Genomic DNA, 17,500 nt, shown 5'->3' with positions numbered 1-17,500 from the left:
GAGCACAGAAGCATGCACAAAGAGAATCACACACGTAGGCACCCACGGAGACATGCAAATAGATACCCACGTAGACATACACACACGCGCAGACACACACGCAGACATGCAAGCACACATACAAGCACACACAGCCGCATATACAAGCAGACACACACACACACACACACCTCGAAGAACTGGCCGTTGTAGAGGTCCTCGAGGGAGACGGCGAGGTCAAGGACGACGTCTGCGCCCTTTGGCGTCTCCCGCTCCCGGCGTTGGTTCCCGCCAAATCCAAAGAACGAGCCCCCAAACATGCTGCAGCGACGAAACAGTGACGAGCAAGCGGGTGTGAGCAGCGAAAGGGTAGGCATTGTCGCGTCTGCTGTTGTGAGCAACACATTAAGTCAGCACACAGCTGGCGCACAGAAACAGCAAGCCACCAAGCCACAAAGCGAGTGGCATTTGCCAAAACGAAGGCACACAATCCGCACCTCGAGAACATATCAAACGGGTCATGTTGTTGGCCGGCAGCGTTCTTCAGGCCTTCCTCCCCATGCTTGTCATAAATCTTGCGCTTCTCCTCATCGGAGAGCACCTCATACGCAGCGCCAATGTCCTACGGAGCAACAACGAAACATGCGATCAGCAAACAGGCTTGCGGAAGCAGGGAAACGGCAATGCACGAGGCTCTCGCAAGACACACACACACACATGCATGGGCAGATGAATTAAAGTATGCACACTACCACACACGCACAAGCAAACAAACACCACCACAACCACAACCAATCACACACACACACACACACCTGGAACTTTTGTGCGGCTTCTTCGTTGTCTGGGTTCTTGTCGGGGTGGTATTGAATGGCGAGCTTGCGGTAGGCCTTCTTGATGTCGCGCTTGGACGCGGACCGCTTCACACCAAGGATCTTGTAGAAATCACGACTGTCCGCACGCGAAACAAGCAAAAATGAGAGAGAGAGTGTGTGTGTGTGTGTGTGTGTGTGAGGTGGGCATGCAGAGCGGACAACTGAGCATATCCAGTGCCAAGGGCGCGCGGTCTGCCCTATGCACATGCACACACGTGTGCACGCCACACCCATCACAGCACACACAGCACACACAGCACACACACAGCACACACATACGCGGAGCACAGCGCGTGCCCTGGCTTACTTACTCTGCGAGAGCCACTGCTGAGAGCAGCAACAAGCAGCACGCCACAACCAGCACCGCCTTCATCTTGTCTCTGTGTGTGACGTGTTCCTTTCCAAAAGCCAAAAATGACTTCAGCCGTAAGTCAATTTTGCCATTCAACAAACACAAACACCCACACTGCTGCCAAACAAATCAAGCAAAGAAAGAAAGCAACAAGCGAACGTTGTGTGTGGGTGATGACGATGCAGGCGACAGCACTGGGTGGTGCTGTGCGGGTTGCAGCTGATGGTGATTGGAGGCAGAGTCGTGCTCGGGTTGGCGACAGGCAGCAAGAAGAAGATCAGCAGATGGAGCACGCACACGACCACTATGGGCGCTACCGGCAGCGCGAGTCGCACACGCCAAAGACAAGAAGAAGGCCACGGCCCCAGCGACAACCGTGGTGGCAGGCGGCGTTGGGGATTGTTGCAGTGAGCTGGCTGTGCGTCGCCTGCGTCTTGCCTGTTTTCGCCTCTGTTGCCCATGCAGCAGCCACCACGGAGGGCACAACCGCGACAACGACCACCGCCAACACCACCACTACGACCATTGACAGCGAGCTTGTTTCCGAGGAGCAGCACGCCATCGACAGCCAAGTACTCTTGGTAAGCCACAGCAGAGGGGGCTGACGGTGAAGTGTGCATGTGTGTGTGTGTGTGTGTGTGTTTGTCTGTCTGCTTGCTTGTGTATGTGCGCCTGGGTGTGTCTGTGTTGGAGAAGGAAGCGGGAAGCTTTTTCCGAGTGCAGCAGCGTTGGCTGTGCTGTTCGGGAATCAACACAACATAAGGGTTTGTGATCTCACGCCCCATTTTCTTTGCACATGCACTGCACCCTTTATTGTAGCTGCTGATTCTGCTGCTCTTCTTGACCACACTCGTGATTTGGAGATTCAAAGTCAAGCGCTACCTCTTTCTCCACGAAACAGGCGTTTCCCTCATCATTGGTATTGACCACGAACTTCTTGTGCCCTGGCAGAACGCGTGATGTAATTACACACACAAATGCACATATGCGCACAATGCACACTCACTCACTCACTGTCACTCACTGTCACTCACACACTCACTCACTCACTGTCACTCACACACTCACTCACACACACACACACACTCACTCACTCACACACACACACACACACCCATCTCACGCGCGGCGTTGCAGGGTTGATCGCCGGCTTTCTGCTGGACCTTGCCACCAAGTCAAACCAGCCCGGTCATTCGCATGACGCGCTGTGCAACCGAGACGCACAGCCGTCCACGCCCATGCAACCCAAAGTGGAGACCGTCGAAGACGAAGTAACAGCACAACCCGCATCACACACACGGACAGACACGCGAAAGCATACACAACACAAGCACACGCACGCACGCACGCACAGGCAGTTACACACACAAACAAGGGACGCGCACACGCACTCGCTCTCCGTCCACCACATGCACTCGCTCGCATCCGCTCACATGCGCACTGGTCACCACCGCGCCCATGTTTGCGTCTCGTTTTCGATTTCCATCGCGATGACAGGCGGTGTTTGACCCCGAAGTGTTCTTCTACGTTCTCCTGCCACCAATCATCTTCTTTGCAGGCTACGACCTCAAACAGGCGTGTACATGTGGATGTGTGTGTGCGTGTGTGGATGTGTGCGCGCGTGTGTATGTGCGTGCGCGCGTACGTGTTGCTTGCGCGTCACAGTGTTGACAGCTTCACGAAGAGATTCTGACGCCGCCCATGCTGCTGTCGTCGTCGTTGCTATTGCTTACAGAAACACTTTTTCCGCAACTTGGGCGTGATTCTGCTGTTCACCTTCATCGGCACGACCATCGTCTGCTTTGTCACCGGGTACAATGACTGCAGCTGCACTCACGAAAGGGGCATTCAACACACACGCGTGCACGCACCAACAACATTATGCTTTCATGCACACAATTACACAACTGCAAACACAGACATGGAACGTCGAAAACACACATTGTACATCCGCGGTCACATTCATGTCTCACGTTGCTGCTGCTGCTGCTGCTGCTGCTGCTGCTGCGTGCGTGCGTGCGCGCGTGTGTGTGTGTGTGTACGTGTGTGTGTGTGTGTGTGCGTGTGTGTATGACAGGGCGTTAGTGCTGTTCTACTCCAAGTACATCGCCACCACGCCGCTCACCACAAACGACTGCTTCCTCTTTGGCGCCATCATCTCCGCCACAGACCCTGGTGTGCGCTTTGAAGCTCTGTGTGGACGCGTGGGTTTCGTTGCTGTGTTTGTTGCTGTGTCTGTGTGTGAGTGCTTTGCTCCGGGTATATGCATCACATCTCTCACCCTTCCCCTCCACCGTCCCATATCCACCTTCTCCCTTCCTCCACCTCCGCTGCGTACAGTGACGGTGCTGGCGATCTTCCACGATCTACACGTGGACAACCGGCTGTATGCGATGGTGTTTGGCGAGAGTGTACTCAACGACGCCGTCGCCATCGTCCTTTTCAGGTGCGCACACGCAGCGCTTGGCGTTGCGTCATTACGTGTTGCTCGCACCCGTACATCACCACGCAACTCACTACACTGGGCACTAACGTGTTTTCCGCACATCATTCACAATCCACAATCCACAATCCACAATCCACGACACACGACACACGGCACGGTATCCCTCAGATCCATTGGGGAATACAAACCCGAGCTGAACAACGAGCTCACAGTTGGAAGCTTCTTCTACTCCGTTTGGGTCTTTCTGGTGTGTGGTCACAGCGCATGCACGTAAATGTGTACAGTCGCAAGCATTGCCCTGTCCTGCTCAACTATTCAACCTCATCCATTTTAACGCCCACACCACACTTGCACACACACACGCGCACACCACACTTGCACACACACACACACACACTATCTCACTCACTCTCACACACACAATCTCACCTCGCACTGCTGCACGCGCGCGGTGCGTGCGCATACGCAGCTGATCTTCTTTGGATCGCTGGCGTGCGGCATGGTGCTGGCCATGGCCTCGTCCATCCTCTTCAAGTACAGCGGCATCAAGGTCGGTTGCACGCACACACACATCCTCTCACAACAGCCACAATGCTCTGTGCTTTTGCACACATGTGATATTCATTTCCTCCGACCTCATACACACAAATACACACACACAAACACAGCGCTACCCACTGCTGGAGACGGCGCTCTTTGTTATGCTGTCGTACACGGCGTTCCTGATGGGCGAAGGGTTTGGTCTCTCCGGCATTGTCAGCATCCTCTTTTGCGGCATTGGACAGGTGTGTGTGTGTGTGTGTGTGTGTGTGTGTGTGTGTGTGTGTGTGTGTGTGTGTGTGTGTGTGCGCGCGTGCGTCAAGCGCAGCTGCCGTGTTGTGCTGTGTGATGATGATGTTGTGGTCTTGCAGCGTATTTGGTTGACGGCGGTGTCTCGTGTACGGACTGCCTTCCATGCCCAACAGCAACGTGCGTTGGGGGATGTTTTATAGCGCTCACGTTGCAACTGCAACACCGCCTTGCATCAACGCCCCCAACACCACCACAACTGCAGGCGCACTACACGTTCCCGTGCTTGAGCGACGAGTCCAAGCAACGCACCGTCAACGTGTTTCAGCTGCTCAACTTTCTTGCCGAGAATTTCGTGTTTGCATACGTCGGCCTCAACTTCTTCACCTTCAAGGTAATCGTCGCACCGCCCGCGCTGGCGTGTGTGTGTGTGTGTGTGTGTGTGTGTGTGTGTGTGTGTGTGTGTGTGTGTGTGTGTGTGTGTGTGTGTGTGTGTGTGTGACTGCATGCTGGTGTGCTTCATGTCGCTCTCGAGAGCGTGCGATTGATGTGCACTTTTTCCAAGCAAGTGTGGGTGTTCTCACAAAGGCACGCAAACGTTTGTGCCTCGCTGCTGGTGCAGTGCCACAAGTGGAACGCGGGGTTCATTGCGTGGGCCGTCTTTGCTGTTCTCGCCTCCCGTCTCCTCCACGTGTTTCCCCTCTCATGGGTCGCCAACAAGGTGTGCATGTGTGTGTGTGTGTGTGTGTGTGTGTGTGTGTGTCCATACCCCCGTGTAGCATTTTTGTCTGTCTGCGCATGTGTTTGTGTGATGTTTCTCGCCAATTATACAGCTACTGGCATGCGTGTTCATTCAACATCACCTCATACCCAAAATGCCCACTTGCCACACGCCTGCGCTGACAGCTGCGGCGCAAGGCGAGCCAGAAGATCCCGTTCAACTTCCAGGCGATGCTGTGGTGGGCCGGTCTTCGTGGCGCCGTCGCCGTCGCGCTCGCCATGCAGAACACAAGCAGCGCTGCACACCAGGTGGGCGTTTGTGTGGGTGGGTGTCTGTGTGTCTGAGTGTTTGTTTGTGACTGTCTGTCTGTGTCCGCCTGGCTGTCTGTCTCTGGCTGTGCTTTGTTATGTGCGTCTACCACGAATGTTGAATGTGATGCTACGTTGTTGCAAGCATGCCATCAAAGTGAGATGTGCCACTCAACTGTTGCCTGTCTTCTATTGCGCTCGCCTTGATGGGTGATGCAGACGATTCTGTCGACAACGCTGGTGATTGTGCTCATCACGGTCCTCGTTTTGGGTGGCTCATCAGAGGCCGTCCTTAGGGCTCTCAAAGTCCCGTACGTCACTCACTCACTCACTCTCACTCACTCACTCACTCACTCACTCACTCGCATGTGCGTTGTTATGTACAACATTGCTCGCGCATACGGTATCCTTCGTCCCACCCTCGCCTCACAATCACTTCCCTTTTTCCATTTCTGTTCGTCTTCGTGCGCCCACGTTCCCCTCTTCCCTTTTCCTCGTGAAGCATGCACGTGGCTGATAGTTCGAGCTCAGACGCACAATCGCCACCACGCCAAAGCAAGCCCATCAAGGGCTGGCTTGCCGCGGCGTGGCAGGGCATCGATGGCAAGTACATCCGCCCAGTCCTCTCCGTTGCACCATCCAATATGGAAGGCACCAGGAACTGGTCTGAAGTCAAGGCCACTGTCGCAGATTTCTTTGCCGGAAGATCCAACCAACTGCGGGAGCTCTCGTACGTGTGGCTGTCTGTCTGTGTGCTGTGTGTGTGTGTGTGTGTGTGTGTGTGTGTGTGTGTGTGTGCGTGTGTGTGCGTGTGTGTGCGTCTGTGTGTGTGTGTGTGTGTGCATCTGTGTGTCTGCTTCTCTGCCTGGTTCTGCTTATTTGTCCGTCTTCCCGCACATCCGTATGCATTTCGCTCTTTCCCTCTCAATATGCCTTGCTCTCTTCTGCACTTTCCACCACCACCTCCACCATCTTCACGTCCCCCTCCGCCTCCCCTCACCCTACGCACGCCTGTGCTCGCTGCCGTCTGCGCCGCGTGTTGTCCCTGTGAAGCAGTTCGCCCGTTCTTGAGATGGAGAGGGGCGAGGACTACGATGACGATGGTGGTGCTGGTGACGACTCATCACTCGACGGGTACAATCCAGAACTGCCGCCGCAAGACGGCGATGTGGGCGCCCTGTCCGGTGACTTTACGTCATTTGCAACGTGGCACGACAATCTATCGGATGAAAAGTCCACAACATCAACAGCCTAAGGCGTGCTTCGTTTGTTCTCCTCCTCCGTTCCAGGCCGCCGCTCGTTTCTGTGTGTGTGTGTCTGTGTGTGTCTGTGTGTATGTGTGTTTTTGCATGTGTATGTGTGTGTGTGTGTTGTGAAGACACGTGCCTCTGCTATGGCGTTGTGCTCGCACGCTCGCTCAATTAATTTCGGCTCCATTAGGTTGTCTGTTGTCTGTGGTTTGTTGTCGTTCGTTCATTTATCTGTCTGTGTCGCGCCTGCAAAGACATGCACGTTTACCCCTTTTGGGTTTCTGTTCCATAGCACCAACAATAACAAACGCCAGCACTCACAAAATCGAACAAAGACAACAGACAGGGCTGTGTCTCGATTCCACAATGCAAGGAGCAAGCCAATCATTTCACACACGGGTTCAACCAACAAGCGTTCACACCAAACCAAAACAAGAGGTTCTGTATGCGGGTGTGCGGGTGTTTTGCGGCCGCTTGCAATTGCCATGGCCACTCCGCACACACGCAACAGCAGCGTCTCGCGTTGCCTCGCTCCTCCTCCCAAACTACCGTCACCACCAGCAGTGCCGCCGTCGTGTTACGAAAATGCAATCGGGGATGCTGGGATGAGGGGCTGGCGGCGGGCGTTGGAGTTTGTCATCTCGCCAAGCGGGCGGCGGTGCTTCTGCACCACAACGGAGCAGCAGAAGCAGTCGTGTGAGAAATGTCGTGAATGCAATCGCACGTGGACGACGACATGTTGAATGCGATTGGTGTGATGCACAGGTGTGTGAAACAAACAAACAAACAAACAAACAAACAAACAAACAAACAAATCACTGTTGCGGTTCTCACCTTCTGCGAAGCTGTGGCTGGGGTGGCTGCATCAGAGAACACATTGAGGGTCGCACGCTTGGGCGTCTGCGCCACACCCTCGCCCTGTGCATACGATGACGTGTCTGGGTTGAGGAACTTGTGCTGCAACAGCTGCTCAACGGTTGGTCGCTGCCGTGGGTCACGCTGCAAGCATGCCTTCATCAGCGACATCAGCGCCTGGTTTGCCACGGGCTTGTAGCGAATCTCGTAGCTCGAGTCGGGGATCTTGGTCAGTTTCTACATGCGCAATATGATGGCACACAACGGCATTGTCTTGACACATGAGCAGGCGTGATATTGAACATGGAATCACAACCAAGCCAGCTCGTTGTTTGAAATACCGCGACTTACAGACAGACACACGAATACATGCACACACGAGTACATGCCATGCGCGCATCAACGAATTAACACACTCAAGCACAAACTCACAATAACGCATGTACACACGCTCACACATGCTCTCACAACCACGTCCACACACACACACAGGCACATCACGTGAGCGCACGCACACAGCACAATTATTCGCGCACCTCGTAGAGACCAAGGTCCTGGAAAGGTGTCTTGCCATATACCATGAGATAGGCAATGCACCCGAGCGACCATACATCACTGGCGGGCCCAACTCGCAATCGCCTGCGTGCGGTGTCGCCTCCTCGCTCTTCCGCTTTGATGGCTTCTGGTGACATGTAGTTGAGGGTGCCGATTTGCGAGTCGCGAATCACGCTCGTGTGTCCATCCTGTGTCCACCAGTAGCATGATGTGTAGGTGGTGTCATGTGAGAAGCAGCGAAACAACACGACGACAGCCTGTCCCACACATGTGCACGTGCACACACAAATGCACACACGCACACAAATGCACACACGCACACAAATGCACACACGCACACAAATGCACACACGCACACAAATGCACACACGCACACAAATGCACACACACACACAAATGCACACACACACACACACAAATGCACACACACCATCCGCGCATCTCACCTCAATGCCGCTGGCAATGCCAAAGTCGATGAGTTTGAGGTTGCCCTTGACAGAGAGAAAGTTTGCTGGCTTCAGGTCGCCGTGTACGATGTTGTACTTGTGGATGCAGGCAACAGCTTCCAGCATCTGCTGCATGTACAGGCGCAGGTGGTTCTCGTCGATGCAAGGGTACTTGGGTGCGCTCGCGCTGCGGTTCCGGTGCAAGTCCTGCAAGATGCGCGCAAGATCGACGTCGCCACACTCCATGACCATGCGAAACGCCATGGTTTCCTCGTCCATCTCAGCGGCAAACAACTTGATGATGCGTGGCTCGCCTTGCAGCTGCATTAGCAAGTGCTGTTCGTTCAGGAACGATGCGCGCGTGGCGGCGTCCTGGTTGCGAAGGTCAACCTCCTTCAGCGCGCGAATCTTGCGCTCGGGATCAAGCACGCGGAACACAAATCCAGACCCGCCCTTGCCTATCTTGTCCAGCTTGATGTACGGCACGCCGCTGACAATATAGTCACCGCTGCCGCCGCCGCCGCCAACAGCGCTCGTGTGGTGCTGCTCGCGCCGGTGGTGCTGCCGATGGTGGTGGTGATGGTGGTCATGGTGATGATGTTGCGCGTGCGGATGCTCGTGGTGGTCGTGGGGATGGTCGTGATGTGGCTGGTGAAGTTGTGGCGTCAGCGACGGTGCCACGCCCTGCTGGTGCTGCAACTGCTGGTGCTGTGGCTGCTGCTGGCTGCTGACACCTCCCCGCGGATCGCGCCTCTCTCCGAGCGGCTGCCGTGTGCGGGGGTGAAGTGGTGAAGGTGACACTGCGCCAGACGCATGCCTCAGCCCGCCCCTCGTGCTCGCGCCAAAACCACCACGACCTCCTGACTGCTGGATGGCTGGAGGCGCCAGGCCCTGGCGTTCGCGTGGAGTCGTGAGCTGATGGCGCAAGCCACGACGCCTCACACCCTCATCCGACACAGCAGAATTGTGCAGTTGCTGCAGTGGTGCACGCTGGTGCACGTCTCTGTACGGGGTGAGCAGCTGCTGTGCTTGTGGCTGCTGCTGCTGTCCTTGTTGTCCTTGTTGTCCTTGTTGTCCTTGTTGTCCTTGTTGTGCATGACGGGCTGCTTGCATTCTGCTTGGGCGGAAATACGAGACCTGTTTTGGCGGCGGCTGTTGTTGCTGAAAGGGGGTGGATGAAGCGTGCTTGGGTGTGACTGATGCAAGCGGCTGTCTCTGTGTTAATTGCTGCTGCCGCTGCGTGATGGACCGTGGTGTCTGTGATGCAACACAGGACAAGTTGTCGTCAGCGGATACGTTGCTTGCATACGATGACGACGACGAAGACGACGAAGAGGAAGCAGCCGATGTGGTCGACGACACTGAAGCGATGCTTGATGTCGTTGCTGACGATGATGACGCGTTGGAGGCGAATGATGCAGTGCATGCAGCAGAGAGAATGCCAGACTGTGTGCTGCCGCCAGAAGCCGTTGAGCTCGTGTGCGAGAAGCGCGACACGCTGGTGGAGAGAAAGTCTGTGTTTGTGTTTGTGTTTGTGTTGCCTGTGGTTGTGTTGCCTGTGGTTGTTCTTGTGCGGGCACCTGGGTAGAAGGAGCTTGTTCCTCGCGTGTCCATGGCTTGGTCAGACACGTCCTCGTCCTCCTCCATCTCTTTGCTTTCCTGCCACTGCTGCTGCTGCTGCTGCTGCTGCTCGTGTTCTGCGTCGGAGAACACCGAGATGAGGGCACGGCGGTTGTTTGGGGAGACACCGCGCGCATATGGCGACCGACCCTGCAGGGCAGCGAGACGTGGATGCTGTGGTGTGCGTCGCGCTGCTGGGAGCGGAGACAAGGTGGCGGATGCTGTTTGCGCTGCTGACAAGTGTTGCTGGTGTGGCTGCAAGCCCTTGCGAGGGTTTCCCTGCAACGCAGCACCACGCTCAGCCGATGTGCTGATGTTGAGTTGATTATCGCTGTGACTGTGGCGGCCGTCACCTGAGTGATTGTCCTGCAGTGCGTCATCTTCCACCTCGATATCCACCTCGGGCAGGGGTTCGAGGGCAGGCGATGCTGTGTTGCTTCCGCCGCGCACGTCACTACTGCAGAAGGAGGCGTGGGCAGACTGCGCCGTGTGGTGGCGCAGCTGCATGGGTGGAGCGAGCGGACTGGTGGGCTGGCTCGCGCTCGATGTGCTGAGATGCGGGCTCGTAATAAGAGATGCTGCCTTGGCGCTGCGCCCCGTCTCCATCTCGTACTCTGCAATGGCCATGCTGAGGATGGATGATGCCTTCTTTGCACGCGGGCGAGGGCGCGTTGTGCCCGCGGGCCGGGACGGGAACGGCGTCATGTTCTGCTGCTCTGACGCAAACGCTGGCGGCGCTGCTGGCGTGACAAGCTTGTCGTGTTGTGTGTCCATCGTGGTGCTTGCCTTGGCGGGGGTTTCAAATGAGCGCCGTGCTGGCCGCTGCGAGCGATCTGCATGGTGCGTGACCAAAGCATAACGAGGCGTAGTGTTGAGTAAATTCATTGAACGAACGTGTGTTTCATGGGGGAGGGTGTGGAGTGTTTAATTTTTGTGAGTGAGCGCGCGGTGGGTGTGTGTGTGTGTGTGTGTGTGTGTGTGTGTGTGTGTGTGTGTGTGTGTGTGTGTGTGTGTGTGTGTGTGTGTGTGTGTGTGTGTGAGTGAGTGAGTGAGTGAGTGAGTGTGTGATTGCTACCTTCTGCAGAAGTGAGGTATGCCTGAAAGTTGTTCTCCCACTGTTGTTCTTCCTCGCTCATTGCAGGGAGAGAAGCAGCCTGCTGTTGCAGTTCAGAAGCCTTTCGGCTGTTGCCTGTGTGCGCACATAGTGGCAGTGTTAGTTGTGTGTGTAAGTGAGTGCGAGTGTGTGTGTGTGTGTGTGTGTGTATGTATGTATGAGTGAGAGAGCTCGAAGGCAGGAAGCATGTTGCAGTGATTTGAAGCAGGTGCGGGGGGGGGGAGAGCCTCTCACCTCGCTGTGCCTCAAACTGCGCCCGAACGAGAAAAAAGTTCTGGAACGCCTTGCCGATGCCCTGTCAACGAAAGAAAACGCATGGATGGGTGTGAGAGTTCGCGAGGTGCCAGTTCAGCGCGTGTTGAAGCAACGCTGTGTAAGGGACACTGTTGAAAATGTGAAAAGGAAAGCTTGGCATTGTGATGGTCGTACCGAAGACTTCATAAACTGGAATGTGTGCTTGCATTCATCGTCTGACTTGAGCAACCTATGAAGAGCAAGATGCGTGGATGAATACGTGTACGTTGGTGATGTCAGTAATCAAGCACTGAAATCAGACGGTGCCAATGCACACGCGCACGTTCTGACTGCATCAAGAGCGAACACGCACACATACACACACGCAGACACATTGGCACACACTCACTTCTCACACACCCTTACTCATTGACACAAACACACACACACTGGCACACACTCACTTCTCACACACCCTTACTCACTGACAACCGCACATGAATACACGCAATTGCAACTCGTAGTACACGTATGTCGCAAGTATTGTCACGGACCTGAGAAGGCGTGCATACTCGAGCCAGAGCTGGATGTAGACGGTTGTTCGCTTGCACTTGGAGAGGGGAAGCGCCGCTGTTGCGCGCTGATACATGGCCAGGACGTGTCGTGTGGAGACATCGGCACGCTGGCGTTCCTCAGCGATGATGGTGTGCCAAGCATCTGCGACAAACACGCCTTGCTCAACGAGCTCGTCAACTCTGGCCACTGCGCTCTCCACAACCTGTGCTGCGACCACTGCAGATGTGTTTCGTTTCGCCTGTGAATGGGTGAGCGTGCATATGTGTGTGTGCGTGCACGATTGGATGAGTTTTCACGTGTGTACGTGTGTGTGCGCGTGTGTGAAATCTGTGTGCGTGCGTCGTGAGCATGCACGTCCCAAGTTGATGTACAAAATCCCGGTGCTGTGATCAGCCACAAGTACTTTCTCACTACACAACAGACCTGCTGCTGTTGCTGTTGTGTGCTGCAGCTTTCATCTTCGGGTGTAGGTGTGTCGCTGCTGTCATTGTTGCTGAGCCCTGTTGATTGTTCCCAGTTCTTGAGTGTGCTCAGCAATGTGCCCAGCTTTGTTGCCGAGCTCCGTCGAACACCATCAGCCATTCTGAAGGTGTTCTTTGCCTCTCTGCGTGCGTGTGTGTGTGTGTGTGTGTGTGTGTGTGTGTGTGTGTGTGTGTGTGTGTGTGTGTGTGTGTGTGTGTGTGTGTGTGTGTGTGTGTGTGTGTGTGTGTGTGTGTGTGTTAGTGTGTGTGTGGCGCACGCAGACGACTGACAGACAAACAAAAAGCGATGGCGAGACTGACGCTTTTCAAATTTCGCGCGCCAGTGTTGTGGCAACGAAGTCAGCCTTCTTCCGTAATTTGTGATATCTTTCAAAATATTTCTGTACCCGACACGCCCTCTTCCTTCCTTCTGTGCCAAATTTTTTTTTTCTCTGCTGGCTGGCTGTCGCGGCATCTCTCCACACCACAACCCTATCGCCATCAACATCAACAGCAACATCAACAGCGCCCACACCCAGCCGCACCCCCTCCCCCCAAATCACGTCAGCAGCAGCAGCAGCAGCAAAACCAAACAAACGAAGCCTTCTTCACTTGCTTGCCCGTCGCTGTTGTTGTCTGCCTCTGCGTCTGTGTGCTTTGATTGTCCGTCGCAACCTCAGGCCTGTCCGCCTGTCGTTTGTTCGTACGAGAGAGAGAGAGAGCGCGCGGGATCAGCGTCGTAGCTTGTGTGCTTCATCGAGTGATTGAGTGCCAGTCAGTTTGCCAGCATGTCGGTGAGTGCTGCCGCTTGGGCGTGATACGTGTGCATGTCCTTGTATAACTTGTACACATACACGCACAGTTGCAGCCGTGTGCGATTGTGTGTGTGTGTGTGTGTTCGTGCTTTGTGAGTGTGTCTGTGTCTGTGTGTCTGTCTGTCTGTGTGTCTGTGTGTCTGTGTGTCTGTGTGTCTGTGTGTGTGCCCCAAGCCACACGTACAGCGAAGAACACTTGGCACACGCCGCGTTTGGTGTTGACCTTGCTCATCCTCGGTCTGTTTTGCTGTGTTCTCAATAGTCCATCGACCCTGAAGAGCTCTTCACAACCTTGGATCGGGTTGGCAAAGGATCCTTTGGCGAAGTGTTCAAAGGGTACGTACGCAAAAGACAGGCCTGCCGTGGCATCGCTGCGCGTTTACAGTGGGGGTGCACCCTTCATCCGTGCCAGAACTCTTCTCACATCCTTCATCTTGCACACTGGGTTGACGTCCGTAACTTTTTGCATTCGTGTGCGCCTATCTGTGGCTGTGTGTGTGTGTGTGTGTGTGTGTGTGTGTGTGTGTGTGTGTCTGCGTGTCTGTGTGTGGTTGTAACAACAGCATCAACCGCAAGACAAAACAAGTGGTTGCCATCAAGTTGATTGACCTGGAAGAGGCAGAGGATGAGATTGAGGATATCCAGCAGGAGATGTCCGTCCTTGCAGAGGTGCGTTGTGTGTCTGTGTCTGCGCCTGCGTATCTGTCTGTTTGTGTGTGTGTGTGTGTGTGTGCGTGTGTGTTTGTGTGTGAGGGAGTGTCTGTCTGTCTGTCTGTCTGTGTCTGTCTGTCTGTGTCTGTCTGTCTGTCTGTCCGTCTGTCTGTCTCCCTGCTTGCCTGCGTTTGTCGTTGTGCAACTCGGCCAATTACATGTGAACTGACATGCCAGCTGTGCTGTTTGTTTGCTCACACCAATACCATCTTGTGACCTAAAGTGCGACAGCAAGTTCGTGACAAAGTACTACGGCTCATATCTCAAAGGCACAAAGCTGTGGATCATTCAAGAATTCCTCTCTGGCGGCTCAGCACTTGATCTGGTCAGCCAGTGTGTTTATCTCTGTGTGTGTGTCTGTGTGTGTGTCTGTGTGTGTGTCTGTGTGTGTGTCTGTGTTTGTGTGTGTGTGTGTATGCCGGCCATGTTGTCAGGAACGGACACGAGGGACATTGTCACCACACTTCATCTCACTTACTTCACCCCACTTCACTTGCACATGCACACGTATCACCCCACTCACCCCTCTATCCATCATTTCACGCGTCCTCGCGCAGATGAAGGCGGGGCCTTGCGACGAAACAAGCATTGCCGTCATCTTGCGGGAGGTGTTGCATGGCCTCGACTACCTCCATGGCGAAGGCATCATTCATCGTGATATCAAAGGTCAGTGGGCTGTGTGTGTGCGCGTGTGTGTGCGTGTGTGTGTGTGTGTGTGTGTGTGTGTGTGTGTGTGTGTGTGTGTGTGTGTGTGTGTGTGTGTGTGTGTGTGTGCGCGCGCGTGAGCAAGTAAGGGAGTCGTGTCACTTCACGGTTTACCGCGCCACCTCATCCACCCACCAATCTGTTTGCTGTTTGCTGTTTGCAGCTGCCAACATCCTCCTCGCCGACAATGGCGAAGTGAAGCTGGCTGATTTTGGTGTTGCAGGAAAGGTGGGTCCTCATGTATTCGTGTATCTGAGTGTGTGTGTGAGAGAGAGAGAGTGGATGGGTGTGTGTGTGTGTGTGTGTGTGTGTGTGTGCGCGCGCTCGCGCTCGCGCTTATTAGTCGTGCAGATACATGCGCAACCTCAGACAACGCATTACATTAATCCGCGTGGTTCCTGCCTCGTCCCACACTTTCCAGTTGACAACTACGACCAACAAGCGGTCCACATTCGTGGGCACGCCCTTCTGGATGGCGCCAGAGGTTATCAAACAGAGCGCATATGACGAAAAGGTGCGCACATATATATCCATGTACCGGCGTTTGTCTGTGTGTGCGCGCACGTATGTGTGTGTGTGTCTGTAGGTTTGTGTCTGTCTGTCCGTCTGTCTGTAGGTGTGTAGGTGTGCCTGCTTTAACTCTTGCATGCTCTATTTTATTATTATTGTTTGTTGTGTGTGTCTGCTTGTGCGCACGCAATACCGTGCAGCCCGTGGTTGGTGTTGCATCTTCACGTGCAGCCCTGCATGCCTGCATTGCCCTCACCAAACAACTGTGCGCTTCCATTTCCCGCGTGACGCCAGGCGGACATCTGGTCCCTGGGCATCACCGCCATCGAGCTGGCCAAGGGCGAGCCGCCAAATTCAAACCTCCACCCCATGCGCGTCCTCTTCCTCATCCCAAAGGTACAGTGCACAGTCACACACGAACGCAGCATACATCCATTGCACAGTGCATGTGCGTGGGGTTGCACAAATTGCTCCCTGGGTTGGCAGTCCCCCTGTTGCGTCTACGACACGCTTGCAATACAGTACGCTTTCACACACACACACACACACACACACACACACACACACACACTCTCTCTCTCTCTCTCTCTCTCTCTCTCTCTCTCTCTCTCACACACACACACACACACACTGGCTTGTGTATGTTCATGCGCGCTGTCTCCCTGTACAGAGCCCGCCACCACAGCTGGAGGGCAGCTTCAAGCCGTCGCTGGTTGACTTTGTCAACATCTGCCTCAACAAAGAAGCCGCAAACGTGAGTCGTCATTTCGTGCGTAACGCAATCACACATAATCACGTGCACACACACATACACACACACACACCTCAACCGCCTACCACTACAAGGCACTGACTTCATTCTTTCTCACTCTCTCCTTCACCTCCATCCCACTGTCTTCCGCCATGCAATCCGCAGCGCCCGACGGCGAAGCAGCTGCTGAAGCACAAGTTTGTGAGCAAGGCGAAGAAGCCGTCGTACCTGATTGATCTGATTGAGCGCTACCGCAAGTGGAAGGAGAACGGCGGCAAGGCAGACTCGGATTCAGACGACGACTCAGACAGCGACAACGACAGGTATGCAATAGCGTGAATGTGTGTGTGTGTGTGTGTACGTGTGTGTGTGTGTACGTGTGTGGATGCTGAACACGTGGATTGTGCACTGTTCAGTGCTGGAAGTTTGAGTATTGGCTGACAAGACTGTCTCATGTGTGGTGTGTTTTGTTCTTGTGTTTTGTGCTGCACCCATTGTAGGGATGACACAGAGATGGAGGACTTCGAGTGGGAGTTTGGTACGATCAAGACGGCACCCTCGGGCCTCGATTCATCTGGCAACCCTGTGCGTACACGCGCACACACACACATACGCTTGCACGCACGCATGCACACACACACACATGTACACACTCTATCAACTCTTTGTTGTGGTGTGTGGGTGTCTCGCGTGGCTGCATCTTGCAACGGCGCAAAATTCCCTCGCTCACTTGCATGCGCTTTTGCTCTGTGTGACTGACTCAGGATGAGAGCCAACAAAGTGTACTGCAAGGCACGTTGCTGGAGTCGCTGAAGGAGGTGAGCACCACTTGCGCTCTCCATGGCCGTGTATGTACATGCGTGCGCGCGCACCTGAATGACACCACACGTGGATGTGTGTTTCTACACGTGGATGTCAGTTCACTGTTTTTGTCTGTTTGTCTAACTCGCTTACACGCTGTCGCCGCCGCCACGACGACAGATCAAGGCCAAGTTTGAGTCGGACGAACATAAGGACTACACATCCTCCAACCTCTCCGCCATCGACGAGCTCATGAAGGCCTTTGAGCTCGCAGAGGTGCGTGTGTGTGTGTGTGTGTGTGTGTGTGTGTGTGCGTGTGTGTGTGTGTGCGTGTCTGCCTGTCTCAGAATGCCGTTGTATGCAGACATGTGTGGTCTGGGCTTGTGGGCGTGGAATTGCGCATGCATGTCAACTCATCGCTCGCCTTGCTTTTTCGTTCATTCTGCTCGCTTGCATGACTGTGCTTTAGACGTCCAATCCTGGCTTCTCAGACACATTTGTGACGGAAGTCTGCAACACCGTTGCAAGGTATGCTTGTGTGTGTGTGTGTGTGTGTGTGCGTGTGCGTTGTGTGTGTGTGTGTGTGTGTGTGTGTGTGTGTGTGTGTGTGTGTGTGTGTGTGTGTG

The 17,500-nt window shown here is 54.6% G+C and overlaps 5 protein-coding genes across 5 annotated transcripts in view; 2 read left to right on the top strand and 3 right to left on the bottom strand.

Moving 5' to 3' along the window:
• Positions 1-1,272, bottom strand: part of PTSG_01124 (chaperone protein dnaJ) — a 3,410-nt gene extending 2,138 nt beyond the window's left edge. Inside the window, exons 1-4 of the mRNA XM_004997037.1 lie at positions 1,166-1,272; positions 795-930; positions 477-601; positions 171-300 (exon numbers count right to left, since the gene is read on the bottom strand). Of these exons, the coding sequence (XP_004997094.1) occupies positions 171-300; positions 477-601; positions 795-930; positions 1,166-1,227 (453 nt within the window). The 5' untranslated portion in view covers positions 1,228-1,272. The remainder of the gene's footprint in view (positions 1-170; positions 301-476; positions 602-794; positions 931-1,165) is intronic.
• Positions 1,273-1,302: 30 nt separating this feature from the next.
• On the top strand, positions 1,303-7,041 carry PTSG_01123 (uncharacterized protein). The gene is made up of 16 exons (XM_004997036.1): positions 1,303-1,787; positions 2,026-2,125; positions 2,344-2,477; positions 2,704-2,781; positions 2,942-3,018; positions 3,284-3,381; positions 3,547-3,652; positions 3,821-3,899; positions 4,122-4,202; positions 4,321-4,437; positions 4,707-4,835; positions 5,064-5,162; positions 5,348-5,470; positions 5,690-5,781; positions 5,973-6,200; positions 6,524-7,041. Exons 1-16 carry the CDS (start codon positions 1,380-1,382, stop codon positions 6,723-6,725), a joined length of 2,151 nt encoding a protein of 716 aa, XP_004997093.1. The 5' UTR covers positions 1,303-1,379; the 3' UTR covers positions 6,726-7,041.
• A 256-nt stretch (positions 7,042-7,297) lies between these two features.
• PTSG_01122 (TTK protein kinase) lies at positions 7,298-9,673 on the bottom strand (the record flags this gene model as incomplete). The annotated part of the gene is made up of 5 exons (XM_004997035.1): positions 7,298-7,384; positions 7,555-7,812; positions 8,112-8,318; positions 8,577-9,491; positions 9,521-9,673. 5 exons carry the CDS (start codon positions 9,671-9,673, stop codon positions 7,298-7,300), a joined length of 1,620 nt encoding a protein of 539 aa, XP_004997092.1.
• Positions 9,674-9,861: 188 nt separating this feature from the next.
• Positions 9,862-12,702, bottom strand: PTSG_01121 (uncharacterized protein; the record flags this gene model as incomplete). The annotated part of the gene is made up of 7 exons (XM_004997034.1): positions 9,862-9,961; positions 10,024-11,029; positions 11,272-11,385; positions 11,545-11,605; positions 11,740-11,794; positions 12,099-12,358; positions 12,544-12,702. The coding sequence occupies 7 exons, from the start codon at positions 12,700-12,702 to the stop codon at positions 9,862-9,864; spliced, it is 1,755 nt and encodes a 584-aa protein (XP_004997091.1).
• Positions 12,703-13,369: 667 nt separating this feature from the next.
• The window catches only part of PTSG_01120 (STE/STE20/YSK protein kinase), a gene marked incomplete at both ends in the record, with an annotated part of 4,273 nt that continues 142 nt past the window's right edge, over positions 13,370-17,500 (top strand). Inside the window, 14 exons of the mRNA XM_004997033.1 lie at positions 13,370-13,375; positions 13,659-13,732; positions 13,960-14,065; positions 14,331-14,432; positions 14,665-14,773; positions 14,976-15,040; positions 15,234-15,326; positions 15,617-15,718; positions 15,993-16,076; positions 16,239-16,396; positions 16,574-16,658; positions 16,838-16,891; positions 17,055-17,150; positions 17,344-17,402. Coding sequence (XP_004997090.1) covers positions 13,370-13,375; positions 13,659-13,732; positions 13,960-14,065; positions 14,331-14,432; positions 14,665-14,773; positions 14,976-15,040; positions 15,234-15,326; positions 15,617-15,718; positions 15,993-16,076; positions 16,239-16,396; positions 16,574-16,658; positions 16,838-16,891; positions 17,055-17,150; positions 17,344-17,402 — 1,193 coding nt within the window. The remainder of the gene's footprint in view (positions 13,376-13,658; positions 13,733-13,959; positions 14,066-14,330; positions 14,433-14,664; positions 14,774-14,975; positions 15,041-15,233; positions 15,327-15,616; positions 15,719-15,992; positions 16,077-16,238; positions 16,397-16,573; positions 16,659-16,837; positions 16,892-17,054; positions 17,151-17,343; positions 17,403-17,500) is intronic.

Source organism: Salpingoeca rosetta (genome assembly GCF_000188695.1).
Source record: "Salpingoeca rosetta unplaced genomic scaffold supercont1.4, whole genome shotgun sequence".
In the NCBI taxonomy this organism is placed as follows: domain Eukaryota; class Choanoflagellata; order Craspedida; family Salpingoecidae; genus Salpingoeca; species Salpingoeca rosetta.
The sequence above is the reverse complement of the archived record's forward strand: the minus strand, read 5'-3'. Positions and strand labels throughout refer to the sequence as shown.

Bases quoted from the DNA above. Each gene is read 5' to 3' on its own strand.
- PTSG_01123 (XM_004997036.1), top strand. From the start codon at position 1,380: ATGACGATGCAGGCGACAGCACTGGGTGGTGCTGTGCGGGTTGCAGCT. The intron at 2,126-2,343 runs GTATTGACCACG...GCGGCGTTGCAG, and splicing joins AGGCGTTTCCCTCATCATTG to GGTTGATCGCCGGCTTTCTG. The intron at 2,782-2,941 runs GCGTGTACATGT...TATTGCTTACAG, and splicing joins CAGGCTACGACCTCAAACAG to AAACACTTTTTCCGCAACTT.